The 26,584-nt window shown below is 39.8% G+C and overlaps 2 protein-coding genes across 5 annotated transcripts in view; one reads left to right on the top strand and one right to left on the bottom strand.

The window, feature by feature from the left end:
* The window catches only part of LOC133615547 (medium-chain acyl-CoA ligase ACSF2, mitochondrial-like), a 28,860-nt gene extending 28,494 nt beyond the window's left edge, over window positions 1-366 (top strand). For all 3 annotated transcript variants that reach the window (XM_061974211.2, XM_061974209.2, XM_061974210.2), the window contains one exon: window positions 96-366. In XM_061974211.2, coding sequence (XP_061830195.1) covers window positions 96-152 — 57 coding nt within the window. In that variant the 3' untranslated portion in view covers window positions 153-366. The remainder of the gene's footprint in view (window positions 1-95) is intronic.
* ndel1b (nudE neurodevelopment protein 1-like 1b) lies at window positions 224-26,584 on the bottom strand. Of its 2 annotated transcripts, none has more exons than XM_061974220.1 (9): window positions 26,437-26,584; window positions 16,755-16,851; window positions 14,039-14,192; window positions 8,797-8,945; window positions 5,821-5,957; window positions 5,575-5,742; window positions 5,406-5,497; window positions 5,219-5,334; window positions 224-1,355 (listed from the first exon to the last, which is right to left on the bottom strand). In XM_061974220.1, exons 2-9 carry the CDS (start codon window positions 16,838-16,840, stop codon window positions 1,271-1,273), a joined length of 987 nt encoding a protein of 328 aa, XP_061830204.1. In that variant the 5' UTR covers window positions 16,841-16,851; window positions 26,437-26,584; the 3' UTR covers window positions 224-1,270. The 2 variants fall into 2 exon arrangements, with proteins under 2 accessions (XP_061830204.1, XP_061830205.1); XM_061974221.1 differs by having other exon boundaries at window positions 5,406-5,494.

Raw genomic sequence — 26,584 nt, 5'->3', positions numbered from 1 at the left:
ATCTAACACAATTTCCCAACTCATATGGAAACGGGGTTTGTATATATATTTTTAAAAGACACTAACATGGTTGCTATTTTTTTTTATCTGACAAGGTCAAGAAAAACGTATTAAAGGTGGAGATGGAACAGCAGCTTGGCCTCAAGGTTTGAAATCATGCAAATGTGACACCACAGATGAAGAGTCACTGTTTTGATTCCCTGTCAACAAATTACACACCCTGTTCATCATATCAATGTTTATTTATTCAAAACGTCAAGATCATCCCACAATGGCTGTAACCACTGTGCAACACATGAAACACATGCTGTACAAACTCTGAAATAAATAAAAAGGACATTAATGTCCGAAAGGTGGTGAAACGACCATCCTTGCAGGCTTTGTACAGTAAACGCTGAGCCTCGGGACACGCTTCAGGAACAGGCTTTGCCCCCCAATAACATATTGTGGCATTAAATAAAAATGAACTGTTTAAGGTAGAAATGGGCAATTGGACTTAAGTGGGCAAGGAGAACCAGTCAGGAACAGTTTTGGGCTATAAGTGGTTGCTAAAACCTGCTTAACGTTGGCCCTCTATAGCTGCAATGTGTTTTTGTTGCACTAATTGAATATAAAGGACCAGTTGCAACTTTTAAGAATGAGGTAAATATGCCTGTCGCTATATTTAAAAGCACAAAAAAATACAAACATTTACAGAAAAAGAAAAGAAAAAGATGCACTTGACTTAAAGTGCAGATTGAACCAAGGTGGGGGACGACAGGACAGCACTTTGGCTTTGAACGATCAACATTCACTTCAGTCATTAAGTGTGGACGTAGGGTCAGGCACCACCCCTTCCCTTGGCCCACATGTGACAGAATACTGCATTGTAAAGCATCCGGTGAGATCAGTTAGTAAATATGAACACATCCCTTTTTTTTTCTTTTTTTTTTTTTTTTTTAAATATACGTTCTAAACGGGAATAACTCGTTGAACTGTGCAAATAAAGAGAAAACGCAGGCCAAAAATAAGTGAGGTCTGTGGGACCTTTTGTCGTCATGGAGGGGGGGCGGTCGTGTGCCGCGTGGTGGGCCGACACCACGTTGGCGACATTCGGACAAGGTGCAGTAAATTAGCTGCGTTTTGCACATGCGGTTACGTGCGAGGAAAAGAATGCACCGACGACAAGTGTGCATCTTGTCGAGTCTCTCTTGTGCAAACATCCCCTCGCTTGCACACTCACACACACACACACACAGTTACTTGTGTCCTCTGATGTCCTATCAACACCTCACACGCTCAGCAGGCCTGGTGGAGAAACGGTTCTGGAGGCGGTCATGGAGGTCAAAGCGCTGGGGTCCAATCCGTTAAGGGTGCTGCAGTAGAAAACACAGCGGTGACCACATGCTCACTCCTTCATGCTCGTTTGTGTCCATAAGTGTGTCAGTAGTGTAAGGCAGTGTTTTTCAACCTTTTCTGAGCCAAGGCACATTTCTTTCGTTGGAAAAAACCAGAGGCACACCACCAGCAGAAAAAATTAAAAAAATGAAACTCAGCAGTCGATATTTACAGTAAAAAGTCGTTCTCGCAATTGTTGGATATGAATTCAAACCATAACCAACCATGCATCAAAATAGCTCTTGTCTCAAAGTAGGTGTACTGCATACTTTCCAACCTTGAGACCTCCGAATTCGGGAGATTTTGGGGGGGGGGGGGGGGGGGGGGGGGGGCTGGGTTGTGGTGGTTCGGGGCCGGGGGCGGGGTTAAGGGGGAGGAGTATATTTATAGCTAGAATTCACTGAAATTGAAGTATTTCTTATATATATATATATATATATATATATATATATATATATATATATATATATATATATATACACATATATATATAAATAAAATAAATACTTGACTTTCAGTGAATTTTAGCTATATATATATATATATATATATATATATATATATATATATATATATATATATATATACATATATATATATATATATATATATATACATACCTGCCAACTTTTGAAATCAGAAAAACCTAGTAGCCAGGGTCCAGGGGCCGCAGACCCCGGTAGGTCCAGGACAAAGTCCTGGTGGGGGGTTCACTTCGCCCCCCGAAGCAAAATGATTATTAGCATTCCGACAGGTTAAAATGTTGCTAAAACCATCACTTTTCTATCAGTCACAGTGACTTTTCAGAACAAAAATATTACAGCAAAAATAATATGGGTTGATTGACATGTTTATTCTGTAAGCTAACTTCAATAGTCTGAAATAATTTTGACAGTTAATGCCAGTTATCCTGTCAACCTTTCACAAGACTTCAATTTGTTAATTGAAAGTATAAACAGTATAAACACTTTTTACAGTAAACAAATGGTAAAACAGTACTAAACAATTCCATAAAAAAAAAAAATTGGTGTCATTAACTTTCTGTCCAAGCTTGTATAATCTACTGCCTTGTTCAATTGTAAAAAATATTCTGTGCCTAAAATTCACATTTCTATCACAATTATCATACTGTAAACATGGTAAGCTAACTTCATTAAAATTAATAGTCCTGTCAATAGCATGGAATTACAATTCAAATGTAGTTTTTTTGTAAGCCTTTCAAAAGAATTCAAAATATGAAAAATTAAAGAAAATTAATTTAAGCCATCAGACACTTGAAAAGTGGCACATCACATCTCTAATGTAATCATTTTAACTTTTCAACATAAATAGCACTGCAAAAATATTAAGGACATACTTCTGTATTTTGGTAGTTATGCTGTCAACATTTAACAAGATTTCTTCAACTTGGACTTGAAAGCATACATAGTACAAACACCTTTAACAGTATAACAGTACTAAACAATTCCAATAGATAACATTGGTGTCATTACCTTTTTGTGGCTAAAATCCAAATTTATTCTATCAGATTGATGTGATCATGCCAGTGCGATTGGAAGTTCATGCTCAATTATTGCCTCCGTAAATAAAACTTCGGCATTTATCACATCCAAAGAATCTGTTTGGGCGACGAAAAACGTTGAAAGTTTTCCACTTGTATCGCTAGCAACGGCATTAGACTTGTGTTTTTTTGTCCCCACGTGGTCTTTTACATCGCTAATTCCTCCGTGTCCGATCGAAAAATCTTGTCTGCACAATGTGCAATTCGCGTAGTTTTCACCCTTTTTGGAACGGATAATTATTCCCGGATAGGCTTTTGAATATTCTTCACGGAATGACTGCAGTTTTCTTTTCGGTTTAAGACTCGTTTGCGATTTTTCTCCGGCTGATTCCATGATCGTTCGCTCGTTTGGAAACAATGGCAACTGCTTGGCAGCGGTGCTATAAATAGCCTCGCTCATGGCATCCGGAATGGCTTGATAGGAAGTTACGGGAAGCAGTGTCGATTGTCATTGTTACGCGATTTCGTGAATAAAACTTTTAAAAAAAAAAAATAATTTAATTAATGAAAAACCGTATTTTTTATCACTACAACCGTAACCCGGAATAGGTTGATGAAAACCGTACTAATTACGGGAAAACCGGAGTAGTTGGCAGGTATGTATATATATATATATATATATATATAGAGGGATGATGTTCGAAACCGGTTCTCCCGGTTGTTCGATAAGAAAAGAACCGATTCCATGGACTCAAATCCCTTTTTGAGAACCGGTTCCCGTTATCGAGGCCACTATAGTAAAGAAAACGAGTTGGTTCTTTATTCGAATCCCTGGGAACGAATCCCGTCCCACAAGAAATGCCCTGTGGTACATCACACAAGCAGCAAAAATAATGGACCGGAAAAAACGCCTCAAGGCATAGCTATTCACCTATAGTGATCAGAGACAAGTGGTTTTTGTGTTACTGTATATATTTGTTTTTCTGAAAAATCCCACTTAATATACTTTGGGTAACCACAGTCAATATTATTATTATTATTTTATTTTTAGGGGGGGTAAGAGTCAATATTTATTCTTTTTTTTAATTTTATTTTTTTCTTTTAAAATAAAAGTGAGATTTTGTTAAACCAAATATTGTGTTGTTTTCCATATACAACAACCTATCTGGATTCGATAAGAGAATCGATAAAGAATCGGTTCGATAAAAGGATTCGATAATGGGCTCGAACTCGATAATTTCTCATCAAACATCATCCCTATATATATATATATATATAAATAAAATAAATACTTGAATTTCAGTGTTCATTTATTTACACATATACACACACATAACACTCTGCTACTCATTGTTGTATTTGAAAGTGCTATTCTTTGCAGCCAGTAGCACAGCCTTTGAAGGAGCATAGGTATGGGCAGCATCTGTGAGATTTAATTTGCAGGAAAGGAGTGAGTTTAGGGTTGAATTGTCCATCCCCGGTCGTCGCCATGACTGCCTCCTCTTCGTTCTTCTGCTTCGTCTCCTTCTTGTTGTGTGTGCAGTTGTGCACTCTCCAAAAGCCGTAGATGTTATAACGTGACCGGCACGCTGTTTGTATGAAGGAAAGGCGCACGTGATGACAGGCTGTCCTCACTCAGGTCCGCACAGACCTGGAGGGGGCGTGCCTTAAGACCAACTGGAAATCGGGAGAAATTCGGGAGAATGGTTGTCCCGGGAGATTTTCGGGAGAGGCACTGAAATTCGGGAGTCTCCCGGAAAATTCGAGAGGGTTGGCAAGTATGGTGTACTGTCACGACCTGTCACATCACGTCGTGACTTATTTTGAGTTTTTTGGTGTCTTCCTGTGTGTAGTGTTTTAGTTCTTGTCTTGTGCTCCTATTTTGGTGTTGATTGTCATGTCATGTACGGATGTACTTTGTGGACGCCGTCTGCAGCTCCACACGCTGTAAGTCTTTGCTGTCCTCCAGCATTCTGTTTTTGTTTACTTTGCAGCCAGTTCAGTTTTGCATAGCCATCCCTAAACTTCAATGCCTTTTCTTAGCGGCACTCGCCTTTTGTTTATTTTTGGTTTGAGCGTTAGATACCTTTTTACCTGCAAACCATCGTCGTCGTTCCCGACATCTACAAAGCAATTAGCTACCTGCTGCCACCTACTGATATGGAAGAGTATTACACGGTTACTCCGCCGAGCTCTAGACAGCACAGACACTCAACAACGGCACATTTGCGGATTATAATTACTGGTTTGCAAAAAATATTTTTAACCCAATTAGGTGAAATTACATAATCTTCCACGGCACACCAAACAATATCTGTTGGTTGAAAAACACACACTCACCTTTTGTCAAAGTAGGTGCTGTGTTTGATGAGGGCGCCATTGCCCGCGGCGATGCCCTGTCTTACCGCCTGGTCCTTACCGAAGCTTCTGCAGGCGGCCAGTTTGGATTCCAAAGCCTAACGAAAACCTCTTTTAGCCACAGTTGTAACATTTGTGCCTGTTTTACCTACGGCGGAAGAAGACCTACCCCGACTTTTCTGAGCAGATCGCCAACGATGTTCAGGGCTGAGATTCTACCTGAGGGCGTGAGGGAGGAGTTGGCGCAGCCGTTGGTCACTACTGGGAACACACAGCAGTACAAGTTCACGTAAAAATTTACTTTCTGACAAAACGCTAAGAGTTTATTTAAATCTGACCTTTCGGGGCGACAAAGGAATGTTCCACACTCTTTCCCACCGGTGTGGATGGTAGTGAGAGAGACGCCTGTATGGCCGAGTCCGTTTTGTCAATGTCTAAGGTGGGCGAGCTTGGCGCCGACATCCTGTCTGTGGTCCTCTCTCGTACCGCCAACTCCTGCCTGAGGTCTGTGGAGGACAAAGTCATTAAGTCATGAGGCGCCCGCCCGCCAAGCTGCGGTGAAGTGTTTTTTTTTTGGTCCGCACCTCGCGCTTCATCTTTGAGTCTCTGCACAGACACCAACAGAGACTCCTTCTCGTCCAGTTCGCTCTCCAGGAAGGCGTTTCTCTCGATGGCTTGGTTTAAACGGCCTTCAAAGTCCTCCAGGGACACGATGGTCGCCCTGCACAGGAACATGACAGTTTAGGGTCAATTCTGCACAGCACTAGGCCCAGTAGATGGCACAGTCTCTCTTTTTTGTACCATACATTTGACATTTGGGTTGCAATCACGTGACCTAGAGACATCATATTTACCTGGATCAGTGCAAATTTGGGCGCATTTTGAAAGATTTAGAGGCAATATAATATAAAATGTTTGAAGCGGGATAAAGTGGATTTATACACTCTTAAGAAAAAATGTTTTTGAAAGATCTAAACCAGGGGTCCCCAAAGTTTTTGACTCGGGGGGCCACATTGGGTTAAAAAAATGTGTCCGGGGGCCGGGCTGTAATATATATATATATATTCCCAGCGCGACAATGTCACGCTGTCGATGGCAAAATACATTTTTATATAATTTGATTTGCCTGAGCGGCTAGGAGACAAGGAGAGTAAAAAGCGGTAGAAAATGGATTAGTAAGGACAGATTAAAAAAAAAAAAAAATTTAACAAACAACATTTTTTTAATTTTTTAATTTATTTTTTTTAACCTGGGACTTTCCACGGGTTGGATTTTGGACGCTCCATAGTTTGGGGAGCCCTGATATAAACAAATCACCATCACCAAGACGTTACTGCTTGCCTCGACATTACTTCCTTCAACACTTACAAGAATTTAAAGAAGGAAAGACTGACACGTCATGTCTTTACAATCCGGAGAGGTGCACAAATTAAGAATTGACCCGTGAAAGACAATGTTGGATTTATTTCTGAATCGCTCACGTATTTGATTGACATAACTAGTGCTGTGCTGCTGTGATCGTGACACAAATGAGAAAAAGGATAAGTGTGTTTGCAGTTCATTTTTGCTACAAATATTAGTCTCCTCTACAATTCATGTCTGTAGGTGTTTTGTATGCTGTCTCATTCATATTTTGTCTCATTAATTTGCTATATATATCCCTGTTCACCAACATTTGCTAGGGATATCAAGATTCTGTATATGCTGTTGAGCCAACAAGAAATGTATTAATCTAGTTTATTAATACTATTAAGGATATTTTCTTGATGCTGACAAATATCACCAAAGTAACATGGTCATCCGTGTTGAATAAAGCCGTTGGCTTTCCTGCACAACAACAACAAGCTTTAAGTTTCTGTTGTGAAAATCGACAACAAAAATAGTGAGTTGGACCAACAATCACAATATTTATTACTAGGACTTAACAAAACGTTAGTTTATTTGCACAACTGGGTCTTTGTAGTTGTATCGCTAATGTGATCTCTTGTCCTTTCTTTATGTTTAGTTATGCTCTCAAACACTAACTAAATAGTAGAGAATAAACTTGATTGCATGCAGAGACAAGCATGGTCCAATTGTATTCCACGAGAAAATGAGAGTGATATTTTTAAGCACCATTTCCTTTCACACACTTTAGTTTTTTCCCTGACTTTATTACCTTTATGAACGACTTATTTTGGGACACTATGAAAGCACTTTCCAATCTCTCTATTTAAACGATTGCAACACCCAATAACAGAACAGCAATACGGCCTTTTCTGCTCAAACTCTACACTCACTCACTTGTTGTATTGCTACACTCAAGCTGCTTGACTATCATGTTGAATGACAATAAAGGAAGTCTCTGTCAAAAAAAAAAAAGAAGTGAATTAAGCCATCATTGCTATGCCGATGACACCCAAATCTATGTAGCGCTATCACCAAATGACTATCGCCCCATAGATCTTCTGTGCCAGTGCATTGAGCAAGTCAAACACTGGATGTGCCAACATTTCCTACAACTAAATGAAGATAAAACTGAGATAATTGTTTTTGGTGCTAAAAAAAGAAAGGTTTAAAGTCATCCAACATCTTCAGTCACTGTCCCTGAAAGCCTCAAATAAAGCCAGAAATCTTGGGGTTATTTTAGATTCTGGTTTACATTTCGACAGTCACGTCAAATCAGTAACAAAATCGGCCTACTATCACCTCAAAAATGTAACAAGACTTAGAGGGCTCATGTCAGCTCAAGACTTAGAGAAACTTGTACATGCCTTTATTACCAGTAGGCTAAATTATTGTAATGGTCTCCTTGCAGGTCTTCCCAAAAAACTGTCAGGCAGCTACAGCTTGTTCAGAACGCTGCTGTAAAGTTCTAACAAAGACCAAAAAATGTGAGCACATTACACCAATTCTTAAATCCTTACATTGGCTCCCTGTACATCAGAGAATTGATTTCAAAATCCTCCTGCTCACATATAAATCACTACATGGTCTAGGGCCGAAGTATATCACTGATATGCTCCCACTATATAAGCCCTCTAGATCACTAAGACCTTCTGAGACCAATCTGTTAGCGGTCCCCAGAGTAAACTCAAATCAAGGGAGAGCATCATTCAGTCACTATGCAACAAATAGCTGGAATAAACTTCCTGAAGATGTCAGACTTTCTCTGACTACTTTTAAAACTAGACTGAAAACGTTTATGTTCACCTTAGCTTTCAGCTAAATCTTTTAATCTTTTAACTTTTAACGTCCGCACTGTTTTTAGTTTTTATTGTCTGCATTTTAATTTTGCTTTTATTTTCTTTCATTTCACTTTGTTGTACCACATGTTGTGCTGTGAAGCACTTTGAGTCTGTGAATGAAAAGTGCTATACAAATGAAGTTGCCTTGCCTTGCTTAAGCCACGCAGAAGAAAAACAGATGTTGCGTCATATGCAACCCAGCAATAGCAGGTACTTTTTTCATTCAAACAGCATTCTGTAATTGGCCCAAGAGGCAGTTGTTAATAGTGAGGCCTAAGAACTCTGCCTAGCCTCTCATCCAAACAATTCTATTGATCGATGTTGCTGTCAGACCTTTTGGCTCTCTCCAGGTCGTCGTTAGCCTGCTCGAGCTCTCGCACGTATTTGTGGAGCTGCTCCTTGATGCTTCGCGTCTGGCCCAGGTCATCTTCTAGCATAGAAATCTGCTTGTAGCTCTGAGTGTACTGCTGCTCCAGTTTCTCCTGGTTATAAGGAGAAAATAGACTTTTTAATGAGGTTCTAATTTTATTATGTTTTCTTCATGTTTGTTTATGAGCACCAAAAGTGAGAAAAGCATCTCCCTCACTTGTTTACTTCATTTTTGCGAGATGTATTCCTCAAAGACATAATACCATACCAAAATACCACACAAAAAACAAGCAGGCTTTGCTACACATCTTAAAATAAAGCCTGCCAACTTAGTCATAAATTTTGCTCGACAATATATTGTATGGAGGTTAATTTGTGTCTGTTACATAAGCCTTTTTTTACGCTAAATTTATGTAACTGAATTTTCTGTGTTTGACAATTGCTGACAATTCATTGAATACAATTTTGTGAGCAAAATAAGTGTGTAAAAATTAGTTTCAAGAGTCGCTTTTGGTTAACACTGAACCCAGGATCGAACCCAGGACCTTCGCCTCACAATACGAAGGTCCATGGGTTCGATCCTGGGCTCGGGATCTTTCTGTGTGGAGTTTGCATGTTCTCCCCGTGACTGCGTGGGTTCCCTCCGGGTACTCCGGCTTCCTCCCACCTCCAAAGACATGCACCTGGGGATAGGTTGATTGGCAACTCTAAATTGGCCCTAGTGTGTGAATGTGAGTGTGAATGTTGTCTGTCTATCTGTGTTGGCCCTGCGATAAGGTGCCGCCCGAATGCAGCTGAGATAGGCTCCAGCACCCCCCGCGATTCCGAAAAGGACAAGCGGTAGAAAATGGATGGATGGATGGACTGTAGCAATCGATCCTGACTCAGAACCAGCCAATGAGGTGTCAAGTTTGCAGTCACATGACATGGGTCTTGCAAAGAGGCAAGTTATGCAGCACTTCATGCTACAGGCCATGTTTTCTGCTGTATGAGCTCGGATCCCTTTTTATGAACACTTTAAACATTGGAAATTGCTGCGCATTAGTAAAACATTCCCAAGATTCCGCAAAAAAAAGGATAAAAGCCGATGATAGTACACACTCACACGATAATGTCGGATACTAAAATGGCTTGCTGGTTTGATTTGCTGCCGAAAATTTCCTTCCACGGGACATTTGGCTTTGCGATTAACTTTTATTCTCCTAATTTTTGTTACCTTGCTGAGTTTTCACGGGTGAGTCCCGACTAGCAAGGCTCTGTCGGTGTCGGAAGCTAGCCGTCCCGCCTCTGTTCACAGTTATAAAGATTGTGGATAATGGACAAGAGGAATTACTCTATTCATATAATTCTGCTGTTGAATAATGTGTGAAGCCTATTATTTGCTGTTTGAAAGCTAACGCAGAAAAACAAACACACACTTAAGACTAGGCCGATATTCGACAAGTCAATTAACCAAACGATAAATGAAGATGAAGTCGGTATGTTTTCCAGCTTAGATAATCGTCATATGCATGCGTTGTTTGTTTGTACTGCATGCACATTAACGGCAATAATAACTGCTGTAAAACTCCCACATGTTAGTATTACCGTTTTAAATTAAAATGATCAAAAAACTGATTTATAACTGCCCTTTGATAAACGTATGGAACGACTAGCTATCTTAAAGGCTAACAGGCTAAAACCTACTCAGTGACCTAGTGGTTAGAGTGTCCGCCCTGAGATCGGTGGGTTGTGAGTTCAAAGCCCGGCCGAGTCATACCAAAGACTATAAAAATGGGACCCATTACAACACTGCTTGGCACTCAGCATCAAGGGTTGGAATTGGGGGTTAAATCACCAAAAATGATTCCTGGGCTGCTACCCTCACCTCCCAGGGAGGTGAACAAGGGGATGGGTCAAATGCAGAGGACAAATTTCACCACACCTAGTGTGTGTGTGACAATCATTGGTACTCTAACTTTTAACTTAACATAAATACAACCGACATTAACGTATTTTCCCATTAAGAAACGTCATATCCCAATCTAAACTTGTATAAACACATTACTGTCTAAACAGCTAGGATACAGTATTCACATTGTACATAAAGGCTTTGCTATCTTTGCATGAAATGATTGATATAAACTCTACAGTGTCGAGTTGAAACAGACGGATGTTTGTTCAACAGGAAGTGAACTCGTGTGACGTCACATAGACCGCAAGTAAAAAGAACTGATTACAAAAACATTCTAAAACGTTTACAAAGTAAAATGTATAAAAAGTGTATTGTGTGTCTGTTAGGTATTAAAAAAATACAACACGTTTTAGCATGTGTATATTACTTTTTGAGCACATTCAACAATACTGCGATAATAATGGTAACCGTTATCACTTTGGTCACAATAATTTTTTTTGGTCATTTGATTTATTGTTTTGGTTGTGTGTTTAATGGTCTCTACCCCCTCCTCAACAGAGATAGAACCTATTTTATTGCTTTTGGTTGAGATTTTTATTCAAGTGCAAATTTGACAGTTTTTAAAATGTATTATATATTTTAATTATTTATTTAACTTGGATATTTAAAAGTTTACATTCCAATTACAATGTTAAAAATACGAGAAACAAGTTTATTATCAGCACCTCCAAATCTGAGGCCATGGTTCTCAGTCGGAAAAGGGTGGACTGCACCCCTCTGGTCGGGAGTGAAGTTCTGCCTCGAGTGGAGGTGTTCAAGTATCTCGGGGTCTTGTTCACGAGTGAGGGAAGAATGGAACGCGAGATCGACAGACGGATTGGTGAGGCATCTGCAGTGAGGCAGTCACTGCACCGGTCTGTTGTGGTGAAGAAGGAGCTGAGCCAGAAGGCGAACCTCTCGATTTACAGGTCAGTCTACGTTCCTACCCTCACCTATGGTCATGAGCTTTGGGTAATGACCGAAAGGACACGGTCATGAATACAAGTGGCAGAAATGAGTTTCCTACGCAGGATGTCTGGGATCACCCTAAGAGCTCGGTCATCAGGGAGACTCAGAGTAGAGCCGCTGCACCTTCACGTCGACAGGAGCCAGCAGAGATGGCTCGGGCATCCACTACGGATGCCACCTGGACGCCTCCCTGGTGAGATGTTTCGGGCATGTCCAGCCGAGAAGAGACCTCGGGGCAGACTTAGGACACGTTGGGGGGACTATGTCTCACAGCTGGCCTGGGAACGCCTCGGTATCCCCCCTGTAGAACTAGAGGAGGTGGCCGGGGACAGGGAAGTCTGGGCATCTCTGCTTAGACTGCTGCCCCCATGACCCGGACTCGTATAAGCGGAGGAAAATGGATGGATGGATGGGTGGATGGACAAGTGTATTGTATCTGAAAGGGTATAATTGCATTATTAGTATGCATTATCATTACCTCAATGGTTAATGTGGTCTTAAAATAATGTTGACAATAACTTGTGTAACAGCAATAATCTGTAAGTGAATTTATCGTCCAGAAAAATGTGTTATCGGCCCAGGCCTTCATGGCAATTTATCGATCACAGCAAAATTACTGAAATGTTTTTAATTATCCATTATTTAATTAATCGTTCAATTAACTGACTTATTGAGTCTATTGTAGTTGACTGATTGAGTGATAGTTGCTTGGAGCTGTAAGTGTAATAGGTTGTTTTTTATTTTGCAAATAAAACTAACTTAGCATGATGTTTAATTGTAACTGTAATGTTAGCACTAAGGGTGTAACGGTACACAAAAATGTCGGTTCGGTACGTACCTCGGTTTAGAGGTCATGGTTCGGTTCATTTTCGGTACAGTAAGAAAACAACAAAATATACATTTTTTGGTGATTTATTTACCAAATTTGCAAAATCTTCCACCAAAAATATTTTTCTTAGTGGAATATTTGGTGTGAAGTAATCGGAACCTTGGATAGGTCAATAATTCATAATAACATTGATTTTGATTCAATATTATGTTTTGAGCAATGACAGTTTAAAAGAAAAAAAAAACAGCTTTGTTTTATTAGTCAACATTGCAACTTTTTCTAAATTTCATTTAACCTTTAAGCTTTTTTTATTTCACTTTTTGTTATGTTTTTGTTTATTTTAATAGTATTTTTAGAATGTGCCGTGGGCCTTTAAAACATTAGCTGTGGGCCGCAAATGGCCTCCGGGGCACACTTTTGACACCCCTGCTATAGATAATAAAAGATTAAATCTGATAAATCTATGGATAAAAAGCAGAGCCTGGCGACGCATGCGCGTTTATCATAACTCTCTCGCTCTCTCTCTGTCTCTGCCCCTCCCTCACAAATGCTGCTGCGCACACCTCCACAATTTGTTTTGTTTTTAACCCCTTCTTAACCCTGAACATACATTTGCATGCTAGCAAAAGAGGGCATGTCCGGTGAAACCGATCTAGGATGGACTGACCATACGTCCTCTTTTTACCGGACATGTCCTCTTTTGCGGGGCTGTCCAGACGGAGTTTCTTAAATGCCTCAAATGTCCGGCATTTTGAGTATTGTTTACACAACGTGCAGTACGCTACTTAATATGTCCGTGTGGAAACTCGTTCGGTACACCTCCGCACTGAACCGAAACCCCCGTACCGAAACGGTACAATACAAATACACGTACCGTTACACCCCTAGTTAGCACTGTAGCTCACATAGCTATACTAGTGTTGCTAACATTTGTATTCCCCTATCTCACTCAATGTTATATTCTTGTATGGGAAATATGGCATCTACTGTGAAGTGTGAAGTGAATTATATTTATATAGCGCTTTTCTCTAGTGACTCAAAAGCGCTTTACAGTGAAACCCAATATCTAAGTCACATTTAAACCAGTGTGGGTGGCACTAGGAGCAGGTGGGTAAAGTGTCTTGCCCAAGGACACAACAGCAGTGACTAGGATGGCGGAGGCGGGAATCGAACCTGGAACCCTCAAGTTGCTGGCGCGGCCACTCTACCAACCGAGCTATGCCGCCCCAACTACTACTACGTTGGACAAGTGCAAACATGGATAAAGTGGCCTGAGGGCCCGTAGTACTAAAAGTACTTGGTCTGAATTCCAGCATTAAGTTTAAATTTAAGGTGTTCTAGTTTTCTAATCTTTGTTTTAGATGTTTTACTGAAAACAAATTATCTGCTGAAACTTCCGATGACCTTTTAAGAAACCAAAAGTCTAAATCCCGAAGTGGCCAAAATAACCCCCGCTCAGGTGAGTCGGTGGTTACCTTGAGGTTGTCCACATCATTCTTCAGCCTCTCGTTCTCCGTCTGCAGGTCACGAAGGCGATGTTCAGCCTGGCCGAGCTGCGCCTCCAACTCGGCCTCCAGCTCTCGACTCCCCTCTTGGAACTCCTGCAGCTCTTCCTGGGCGTCATGGCAGCTGGATGGCACAAGCGCACACAGCGGTCACACAAACGGTCATTGTCAATTCTTTGCAAGCCATGCAGCTGAAAGTCCGCGTGACAGCAGCTCTGGAACAGTGTCTTTTGTCCCCCGGGAGGCTCCGGGGCTCGATGTGTTCTAGCAGCTTAGTCTGCACTGACCACATTTAAAATCATGCCCTGGGGAAGACATTGGTGGATCATTCTAAGAATATAGCAAAGAAACAGCTGCGGGAGTACTAGTAGCTGAGGAAAACAATCCTGCTGCCACATGTCTGAAGTGTGTGTTTGAGGTCAAAGGAGAACTGATACGGCGAAGAAACAGGATGCTGGTACACTGCTGACGCCTGAAGTAACTTGTTGGAACACGTAATCATCATAATAATCCCCTCAATTCCCCCCAAAAATGGATTAACTCACTGTAACATGAAGACAATATAACATACATCCATAAACCTGGATGCATATGCAAAAGTGCAATATATTTATCTGTACAGTAATCTATTTATATATATCTGCACCTTATTGATTTTTTATCCTGCACTACCTAGAGCTAATGCAACAAAATGTCGTTCTTATCTGTAGTGTAAAGTTCAAATTTGAATGACAATAAAAAGGAAGTCTAATTCTAAGTCTAAGTCTAAAGTCAGCGTTTTCGGCTTGCGTCTAAACACACAAGGTCCTCCTTCATTGCAGTTCAGCTGCGGGCCGACACGGCATCCATGAATCGGTTGGTGCGCCGAGTCGTTCCACGCATACCAGCGTCAGCGAGGCTGCCTCATCAGCACGCCTGAGTTCTTTAACGGCAATGTTTAGCATTCCTTCCTCGCTATTTCTGCGTTTTAGGCTGTGTGAAGTGAACACACTGTGAAACAACAACAACAACTGCAGGGACTGGAAAAAGTCAATATTAAACAGTTCAAATGCTCCAGATTAAGTCCTGGTGGCAGATATTTAAACATGTACGGTGCTGAATATGATGTTGACAATAGAAGTACACAATCCATTTTAGGGCTGGGCGATATATCGATATACGACTATATCGTGATATTCGAGTATACGATCTCACGCAGTTGCTTTTAGCTGCGGGCATTACACTACAGGCTCTTCTCACAGGAATGATAAAACAAGCGCACCTTCTTACATACGTCACATACGTATACGTCCTCGCGGAGCAGAGAGGTAGCGGCATGGCTAACGTTATCTGTGGTGCGAGTGGTAATACGAGAGAAAGAAGGTGCGAATCTGGTAACAAATGAAGGAAGAATTAATTCCCAAGAAAAACAGCACGGGGTCCATCGTCTGGCGGTGGTTTGGCTTCAAGTGGGAATATGTCGAACAGACAACCGTAATTTGTCAAGTGAGGGGCAAAAGCGTTGCTACAATAAGTAGCATTACTGCTAATATGTAGCATCATTTGAAAAGTCACCTGCTAGAGAATGAAGAGTGCTTACTTCGCATGTCAACATCTCCGTTCAGTGCCACACCAACAAAATGCCCAAGCCACCATTTCCACATAAAAACCGTATGAAAAAAAATAGTCAACAACAGAAGGAGATAACGTCCGCAGGAACCTACCACATAGCGAAGGACGTACACTATTTGATTTCCTATTATGCAGCTCATTTTTATTTGACAGTTATTGAAATATCTTGTGTGACATCATGCACAAAAATGCACTTTATTTGTTTTAAACTATTGTAGTGGCGTTCTGTACAAAAAGTGCACTTTAATTTAATGTTGTTTTGATATGTCATCTTAGTGACATCATGCACAAAAAGTGCACTCATAGCTTGTTTTAAAATGTCTCTGACAATCTTGCACTTTCTGTTTTGAAATGACATGAATGTTTGTGCCACTGTTTAATAAATACAGTTTTTCTCAATTGACTTAGTTGTGATTTCCCTCTCTGCATGAAAGTTTAAAATGAGCATATATTAATGCAGTATGAACAAGAATGTTTTAATGTACACACATAGAATCATCATACTGCTGTGATTATATGCATCAAGTGTTCATTCAAGGCTAAGGCAAAATATTGAGATATATATCGTGACATGGCCTAAAAATATCGAGATATTAAAAAAGGCCATATCGCCCAGCCCTAATCCATAGCATAGCTTTATCAACCTTTCTTTCTAGTTTGAGGTTGTAGTGCGACAACTGCATGTCTGTGCTCCTCTAGAAGAATGCTTGCTTCCTTAAATAGATAACATTGTTTGGCCTTTTCTCTTTAAATGATAAAAGACATAGTCATTTGCTTCACTCACCGTTTTGTAGCCACAGATTTCACAATGCGCATAATTTTCCTTAAAAGGGGTAGTAACTTTAAGCTAAGTCATAGCCGCAAATATTGCAAAATCATTTAGTCAAAACTACATAACCAGCAACTGAGAGATGGGCTGGTCTGGTACAAACTCGCTGTCTTCAAGTGACTTAATTAATTTCCATTCCAAAGAGTATATTCATGGATGGGAACAGGATTGTTTCAAAGTCCAAACACAACTTTAACAAAAAGCTGCGACAGAATACAGAGTCAGGTTATGAGTCATACTTCCTACCTTTTCTTATATTTCAGGGCTTGGGACTTCCAGTAATCCAATTCTTCGTCTTTTGAGCAAAATTTGGGAATCATCTCTGCGTCCATGTCAGGACCTCCTGCAAGTTAAGGAAACCGGTCATTAGTTTTACATCAAATGAATAAAAAGGCTTTCAAACTAGGCCAACATTTTTTGCTGGAAGATAAATGACATTATTGCCATTACCTTTTTGAGACCAAATTAACCACAAATTATAAATGATAATAATGCAAGTATACCCTTTCAAGTGCAATAAACTTGTATTTCTCATATAGTTTAACATTACAACGACATTTTTTTAAGGAGCGCCGTAAGTGGCTGATCCGTTGGCCGTCCCGTCTTGTCCCCTTGTAACGTATGTCTGCTCTTAGTGGGACTGTGCCGAAAATGAAATTTCAGTTCTTATGTGTCTTGTACATGTTAAAAGAATGGACAACAATAAAGCATCTTGAATCTTGAAAATGTAAACTTTTAAATATCCAAGTTAAATAAAAGAAACATTACAAATAAAATATGCTCCGTTCGTCAGCAAAATTTTGCACTTGAATATAAATCACAACTAAAAGCAATAAAATAGGTGCTGTGTTTGTTAAGGGAGGGGGGATCAAACACACACAACCAAAATGATCACGGTTATGATTATTATCACAGTATTGTTTAATGTCCTCAAAATGTAATGATACACAGGTTAAAATATTTTAACCATGTTGTATTTTTTTAATGACTAAAATAGCTAGCCACACAATATACTTTATTGGCAGAAAAAACAACAAATATTGTTCTGTCTTCATAAGAGCCATAACATCTTTATTTGTGTGTTTAAATATGTTTATGTTCTTCCATTTAAATTTGTAAATGTTTTAGAATATTTATTTAATGAATGTAAATGAGTTCATCTGTTGTTTCACTTACCGTTTATGTGACTTCCTGTTCACTTCCTGTCTGTTTCAACTTGACACTTTGGAGTTTATATCGATAACTTTGCAAAAACAGCACAGCCTTTATGTCCAATGTGAATACAGTAGCTCAGGTGTTTAGACAGTAATGTGTTTATACAAGTTGAGATTGGGGAATGACGTTTCTTAATGGGGAAAGACAATGTCTCTTGTTTACATGTTAGCATTGAAGCTAGCTAGCAAGCTAACGCTAATTGGGTCTACATGTTTTTATCAACATGCAGTTATCAATCAGTTTTTCGATCATTTCAATTTTAATACGGTAATAGTAACCGTCAAGAGTTTTACTACCGTTTATTTGTACCATATTTTTCGGACTATAAGTCGCATTTTTTTCATAGTTTGGCCAGGGGTGTGACTTATACTCAGGAGCGACTTATGTGTGAAATTATTAACACATTAACGTAAAATATCAAATATTATTTAGCTCATTCACGTAAGAGACTAGACGTATAAGATTGAATCGGATTTAGCGATTAGGAGTGACAGATTGTTTGGTAAACGTATAGCATGTTCTATATGTTATAGTTATTTGAATGACTCTTACCATAATATGTTACGTTAACATACCAGGCACGTTCTCAGTTGGTTATTTATGCATCATATAATATATATATATTTATTCAGCCTGTTGTCTACTATTCTTTATTTACTTTAAATTGCCTTTCAAATGTCTATTCTTGGTGTTGGGTTTTATCAAATACACTTCCCCAAAAAATGCGAGTTATACTCCAGTGCGACTTACATATGTTTTTTTCCTTCTTTATTATGCATTTTCGGCCGGTGCGACTTATACTACGGAGCGACTTATACTCCAAAAAATACGGTAGTACAAATAATGCAAAAGAGTGACCGCAACAATGCACATACGTAGATGGCGATTATCAAGGCTGGCAAACTTACCAACTACATTTTCTTTTTCTTTTATCGTCCACTTTATTGACTTACCGAATATCGGCCCAGGTCTATTTCAAAGTGATTTGCAACCACTGAAGCAAAGTCAAACACAGTTATTTGTGAGTCAAAAGGCATCCACAATCTCAGACTGATATCTCTGCTCAGTGGCCTAGAAAACTCCAACTACTTCATTCCATGCATACAAAAATGGGCTCAACCCAAATTCAATTAAAGCTAGAGCACATTTTCCACAACTTCTGTTTTGTTCTCGTGTCAAAAGATTGCAGGAAACAAATACCGTATTTTCCACACCATAGGGCGCACCGGATTATAAGGCGCACTGCTGATGAGCGGGTCTATTCAGGTCTTTTTTCATACATAAGGCGCACCGGATTATAGGGCGCATTAAAGGGGTCATATTATTTTTATTTTTTTTCTAAACTGAAAACACTTCCTTGTGGTCTACATAACATGTAATGGTGGTTCTTTGGTCAAAATGTTGCATAGATGATGTTTTACAGATCATCTTCAAGCCGCTTTCTGACAGTCGCTTCCGGATGCACCGTTTTGTGGGCGGTCTTATTTACGTGGCTCAACTTCGACAGCGTCTTCTCCCCGTCATCTTTGTTGTAGCGGTGTAGCGTGCAAGGACGGGCGTGGAAGAAGTGTCAAAAGATGGCGCTAACTGTTATAATGACATTCAGACTTTACTTCAATCAATAACGGAGCAGCATCCCCTCATCCGTGGCTCACGAGTGCAATAACAACGCCGGAAATGTGTCCCGTGAAAAACTGTCCGACCGGAACTCTCTAATAACTAAAGTTCCTTGGGTGAATAATGTAAACTCACTACACCGGTATGTTTTAGCACTTTCATGGTGAGTTTACTGACAGATATAAGTAAGAACTTTACACTACTTTATATTAGAAATGACAACAGTGGAGGATGAATGTCACATAAGAAGATAGAGAAAAAGAAGAAACTGATCGACAACGGGGTCGCCACGGGCTACAAAGGCGGATGCGCGCAAATTTTCAAGCCTTATGCAGATCCCAAATACAGCTCAGCAGGTACCACAAGGTAAGAAAAGTTTCTTTTGCATAATATTGCGAAACAAAACGCCAGATAATATGTCTTACCTTATACACACACACCATAATAATACTCGTATCTTGAAGCTCAGTGCAATCCATCAAGCGGTGCGGCTTCATAGCTTACCAAAGTCATATTAAAACATTTTGAGCTGTGTGTAATGTTCTATACTTTCAATGACTCAAGTAAACAACACCAAAATTGTTGTTTACTTGAGTCATATTACAGTCTACATGTATCTCTACTGGTCACATTTTGATAGATTTTTGAGCGCCGTGTGTAATGTTTTATATTTTCAATGGAACATATAAAATGTTGGTGTTGTTTACTTGAGTCATATTGCAGTCTACACGTACATCTCATGTGTGACTGCCATCTACTGTTCACACTTATCATTTCACCATGTACCAAATAAAATAGCTTTGAGGTCTATAAGCACAACCAAAATTGTTCCGTACATTAGGCGCACCGGGTATAAGGCGCACTGTCGAGTATTGAGAATATTAAAGGATTTTAAGTGCGCCTTATAGTCCGAAAAATACGGTATATAGCCATGTGTTCTTTCCATGTGTGGGGGGGGGGGGGTCAAGAACTCATTGTAGCTACAGTCAAATACATTAAAAAAAAATGTTTTTTGAGTTTAAATAGGCTTCCTGAATCCAGGTGTGTGTAGAACAGACATCTATTGTGACATCATTGCCATATTATTTTCATAATAGCAGTTAAGTTTAACGTCTAACGTCTTAAACTTAGGTATGTGTCCCACTAGTGGTACATGGGCAAAAGTACAGTGTTTTATTTTTCTATTTTCAAACAGTGTATGTTACATTAGAAAAACATATTAAATATACTTGTTCAATAAAACCTCTGCCTTGTTTTTTAAGCTCTATTATGCTACTGTATTTTATTGTTGGTCATTATGGTGGTACTTGCAGAGCCAAGTTTTTTCTAAAGTTCAAGAACTACAAGTCTAGAAGATTCTTGGCCTCGGCTCTTTCCTGTGGAACATTCCTCCAAAACGGCATCGTCAACATTCCCTCTCATCCGCGCTCACGTGTCTCGAAGCTACCCGGGAAATCACAAGGGAAAACAAAACCAAAACATGTCACAAAGGTTTGAGGGGTGAAAAAAAAAACTGGCCTGATTCCTGGAAGTCTGCTTTCAGCATTAGCATCTTAGGGGAAAATAACAGGAGGGTGCTGTTTCCATGGTGATCCAACATGTAAAGAGAGGCACCACTCCCAGAAAAAAAAAAAGGTTATTTATGGAAAGACTATTTATGAGCCAAATGACTGAAATGACATCATAGGGATGAATACTGATAACACAAAGAGTGGCAATAAAATGACCACATCCTTCAGTGATATCAGCTTTACCGTAGCTCCAACCTCAACATTGGGAAAGTGCCAAAACATTGTAAAAATGCTTACCACAGTGGTGTCCAAAGTGTCCAAGTTTGTTTTATAGGCCCTGGCATATTCTTAAGATAATAACGCATAAGAGGGGGGGAAATCTATTCATTCTCCAAAGACGGTTGACAATTCTGAATCGATGGGACGAATGTCCATATATCGTACCATGAATTGATTAACGTGGACCCCGAGTTAAACAAGTTGAAAAACTTATTCGGGTGTTACCATTTAGTGGTCAATTGTACGGAATATGTACTGTGCAATCTACTAATAAAAGTCTCAATCAATCAATCAAATTGGTTATTTACGTATGTTAAATAAAGTACCGTATTTTTCGGACTATAAGTCGCAGTTTTTTTCATAGTTCGGCCGGGGTGCGACTTATACTCAGGAGCGACTTATGTGTGAAATTATTAACACATTACCGTAAAATATCAAATATTATTATTTAGCTCAATCACGTAAGAGACTAGACCAGGGTTTGGGAACCCATCCATCCATCCATCCATTTTCTACCGCTTATTCCCTTTGGGGTCGCGGGGGGCGCTGGAGCCTATCTCAGCTACAATCGGGCGGAAGGCGGGGTACACCCTGGACAAGTCGCCACCTCATCGCAGGGCCAACACAGATAGACAGACAACATTCACACTCACATCCACACACTAGGGTCGATTTTAGTGTTGCCAATCAACTTATCCCCAGGTGCATGTCTTTGGAGGTGGGAGGAAGCCGGAGTACCCGGAGGGAACCCACGCAGTCACGGGGAGGACATGCAAACTCCACACAGAAAGATACCGAGCCCGGGATTGAACCCAAGACTACTCAGGACCTTCGTATTGTGAGGCAGATGCACTAACCCCTCTGCCACCGTGAAGCCCGGGGTCGGCAACCTTTACCACTCAAAGAGCCATTTTGACCCGTTTCACAAATTCAAGAAAACAATGTGAGCCACAAAACTCTTTTGAAATTTAAAATGAAATAACACTGCATAGTTTTTTTTTAAATTTGTGCTATGTATAAACCAGACACGCGGCCCGCGAGACGTTATTTCGCGAGTTCTGTATGAATGGCGCTTGACAGCGTCATACTTGCCAACCCTCCCAATTTTTCCGGGAGACTACCGAAATTCATGGCAACTATTCTCTCGAATGTCTGCTGATTTTCACCAAAACGACAATAATAAGGGCCTGCCGTGATGGCACTGTCTTTAGCGCCCTCTAAAGGCTGTATAAACAGCGTGCCAGCCCAGTCACATGTTGTATGCGGCTTCTGCAGACACACATAAGTGACTGCAATGCATACTTAGTCAACAGCCATACAGGTTACACTGAGGGTGGCCGTATAAAACAACGTTAACACTGTTACTAATATGCGCCACACTGTGAACCCACACCAAACAAGAATGACAAACACATTTCTGGAGAACATCCGCACCGTAACACAACATAAACACAACATAACAAATACCCAGAATCTCATGCAGCACTAACTCTTCCGGGCTATATTATACACATCAATCCCCCCTCCCCCCTCCGTGCGTCGGTTGAGGTGGGCGGGGTTGGGGGGGCGGGGTTTGGTGGTAGCGGGGGTGTATAATGTAGCCCGGAAGAGTTAGTGCTGCATGGGATTCTGGGTATTTGTTCTGTTGTGTTTATGTTGTGTTACGGTGCGGATGTTCTCCAGAAATGTGTTTGTCATTCTTGTTTGGTGTGGGTTCACAGTGTGGCGCATATTAGTAACAGTGTTAAAGTTGTTTTATACGGCCACCCTCAGTGTGACCTGTATGGCTGTTGACCAAGTATGCCTTGCAGTCACTTACGTGTGAAGGGCAGAGCCCGCATACAACATGTGACTGGGCCGGCACGCAGATAGTGTAAAATCGGACGCTAAAGGCACGCCCTCAATATTGTTGCCCCGGGAGATTTTCGGGAGAGGCACTGAAATTCGGAAGTCTCCAGGAAAAATCGGGAGGGTCAGCAAGTATGCAGCAGAGCCGCATCAGAGTGATCAAAGAGCCGCATGCGGCTCCGGAGCCGCGGGTTGCCGACCCCTGGACTAGACGTATAAGATTTCATGGGATTTAGCGATTAGGAGTGACAGATTGTTTGGTAAACGTATAGCATGTTCTATATGTTATAGTTATTTGAATGACTCTTACCATAATATGTTACGTTAACATACCAGGCACGTTCTCAGTTGGTTATTTATGCCTCATATAACGTACACTTATTCAGCCTGTTGTTCACTATTCTTTATTTATTTTAAATTGCCTTTCAAATGTCTTTTCTTGGTGTTGGGTTTTATCAAATAAATTTCCCCCAAAAATGTGACTTATACTCCAGTGCGACTTATGTTTTTTTCCTTCTTTATTATACATTTTCGGCCGGTGCGACTTATACTCGGAGCGACTTATAGTCCGAAAAATACGGTAATACGGTTCTAAAATGCGGCATTTCTGATAATGTTCTCTAGATCTCAGTTCTGGGTTTGGTTCTAACTAACAGAGATGGAAAACATTTTTGTAACGGTATGTGTTAAATGGGTTAGCGCGAACACACGACGAGGAGGTAGGAGGTGAGAATAAACTATGCCAGCCACGACGCTAAACTAAATTGAATGTGAAGTGGTGAAACAAGAAAACAATTCATGCTTTTTTTTTAAATGTCAATAAAAGACAGGAACCGTGTTACAGCAGAGAGTAACCAGCTAAAAAGAGGAAATCAGCAAGTTGACTAAATAGGTGAGACAATAATATCCATAACAGTACAACCGCCGGCCGGCAAAAGTTTCAGCCATACATATGAATGAATAAATCGTGGTCAAAAGTTTACGTACACTTGTAAAGAACATAATGTCATGGCTGTCTTGAGTTTCCAATACTTTCTACAACTCGTATTGTTTTTGTGATAGAGTGATTGGAGCACATACTTGTTGGTCACAAAAAACATTCATGAAGTTTGGTTCTTTTATGAATTTATTATGGGTCTACTGAAAATGTGAGCAAATCTGCTGGGTCAAAAGTATACATACAGCAATGTTAATATTTGCTTACATGTCCCTTGGCAAGTTTCACTGCAATAAGACGCTTTTGATAGCCATCCACAAGCTTCTAGCAAGCTTCTGGTTGACTTTTTGACCACTCCTCTTGACAAAATTGGTGCAGTTCAGATAAATGTGTTGGTTTTCTGACATGAAGGCCATTCTAAAACCTTAATTCTAGCCTGATTTAGCCATTCCTTTACCACTTTTGACGTGTGTTTGGGGTCATTGTCCTGTTGGAACACCCAACTGCGCCCAAGACCCAACCTCCGAGCTGATGATTTTAGGTTGTCCTGAAGAATTTGGAGGTAATCCTCCGTTTTTATTGTCCCATTTAAAGCACCAGTTCCATTGGCAGCAAAACAGGCCCAGAACATAATACTACCACCACCATGCTTGACGGTAGGTGTGGTGTTCCTGGGATTAAAGGCCTCACATTTTCTCCTTCAAACATATTGCTGGGTATTGTGCCCAAACAGCTCAATTTTCTGTTTCATCTGACCACACATGGACAAAGATAAGACCTTCTGGAGGAAAGTTCTGTGGTGATTCCCACTTCGATTTGCTCCTAAAGTGATCAGTGTCTGTTGTTGTTGTTGATTGGAGTAGATAGGGATAAGATACACCTGTATGTAAAAAAGTGTGTGTCTGTGCGTGTGTTTTTAAGCCCCATCAACATATTGTGTAACAATGCTCGGTTTTAAAATGATTAAAATCTCTCATAACTAATAAATAATATTTCAGGCTGAAGTAGATTTAACAGACTGACTTCGTTAAAGTTGAAAAATAGTTAAATTCATATTATTTTTAAACAGCTTAAGCTGACATGTCTTAGAGTTAATATTTTTAATGTGACACTAGATCAGGGGTGTCAAAGTAATTTTAAATCGGGGGCCACATGGAGAAAAGTCTGGTAAAATCACGGCACGATAACTTAAAAATAAAGACATATTTAGATTGTTTTCTTTGTTTAAAAATAGAACGAGCACATTCTGAATTTGTTCAAATCATAATGTTGTTGTTTTTTTACACTTACATGTTGCGGTTAATAGTAGTCTATCTTTGTTTGTCGTTATTTATATTTTCTGAATAAATTATGTGATAATGTTCATCAATCAACTCATTGGCGTTAATTTTCAATTCATCAAGATAAAAAAAATTATATCAAAATCAAATTACAGGATGTTATTTATGTAGTTTGATCATTTTCCTCTGCTGATGTACTGACTGTTTCTTTCATTCCAAATTTTCAGGTTAATTTTTATACTTAGCAAACTTGTTTGACACCCCTGCTGTAAATAAAACAATGTTGCTGCCAATCATTCACCCGAGTGAACCCAATGTCCTTTATTGGAATAAAAAGTCTGAAAAGAGCATTCATATTTGTTCTAATAATAACAATAATAATAATAATAATAGATGTTTTTTGTAAAAAGCACTTTACATTGAGTAAACAACCTCAAAGTGCTACAGTGTATTAATAAATAAATAAATAAATTAAATAAAAACAAAAATATAATAACTAAATAAAAAATTAAAAAATAGAACAGCCAAATAACTAAAACTAGTATGCATATATCTAAAAAAAGGCTTTTTTAAAAAGAAGGGTTTTTAAGCCTTTTTTAAAAGCATCCACAGTCTGTGGTGCCCTCAGGTGGTCAGGGAGAGCGTTCCACAGACTGGGAGCAGCGGAGCAGAAAGATGTTATGCTTTTTATGGACTGAGGAAAAATAATACATATAATATTTCTATAGCAGTTCGGGGGAAGCTGACATTTTGGGTTATTAGGGTTCAAACATGTGAGTCAATTTTAAGGAAGATGCTGGACAAGAATTTCCTTGTTTTGTTACATTTTAGTTTATCCATCCTCTTTTAATACTTGCGTTTTTGATACTTAAACAAATGACAGATTTAGGGGGGAATCCAGAAATCCACCTTAAAAAAAGTATTTAATTTGCTCCACTATGTTCGGACATGATGATTTAATAGAGGGTGTGGTGATTTAAAAAAAAAAAAACCTGAGGAAAAATGAGCTGTCAATGACGACATTACGTGCGTGGACTGATTATTCATGTCAATGATAATTTCAAAACTATTTCACTAATCACGAATATTGTCAAACAAATATATATATTTTGACAAAAGTATTGGTCCACCATTACATGACGTCCAAATAAAACAGGTTTGAGACATTTCCCACAGAGGTCGAATTGCCTCACGACTCGAAGACATTTAAAAGCGATTCACATCACACCGAAACTCCCTACCTGTTCATGATAGACGTCCGTCAAATGGTTGGCTATGCTTCCCCGTCGCGTTAATCCCAGAAATGAAGCCGCACACACACGCTCGTCCCCCGGCCTTGCTTGCCGCCGACTGTCCGCTCTGCCTGGTTCTTCTGTTTAGGAAATTGCC

Source organism: Nerophis lumbriciformis, linkage group LG22 (genome assembly GCF_033978685.3).
Source record: "Nerophis lumbriciformis linkage group LG22, RoL_Nlum_v2.1, whole genome shotgun sequence".
NCBI lineage: Eukaryota > Metazoa > Chordata > Actinopteri > Syngnathiformes > Syngnathidae > Nerophis > Nerophis lumbriciformis.
Note: the sequence above shows the minus strand (reverse complement) of the source record. Positions and strands in the feature narration are given on the sequence as shown.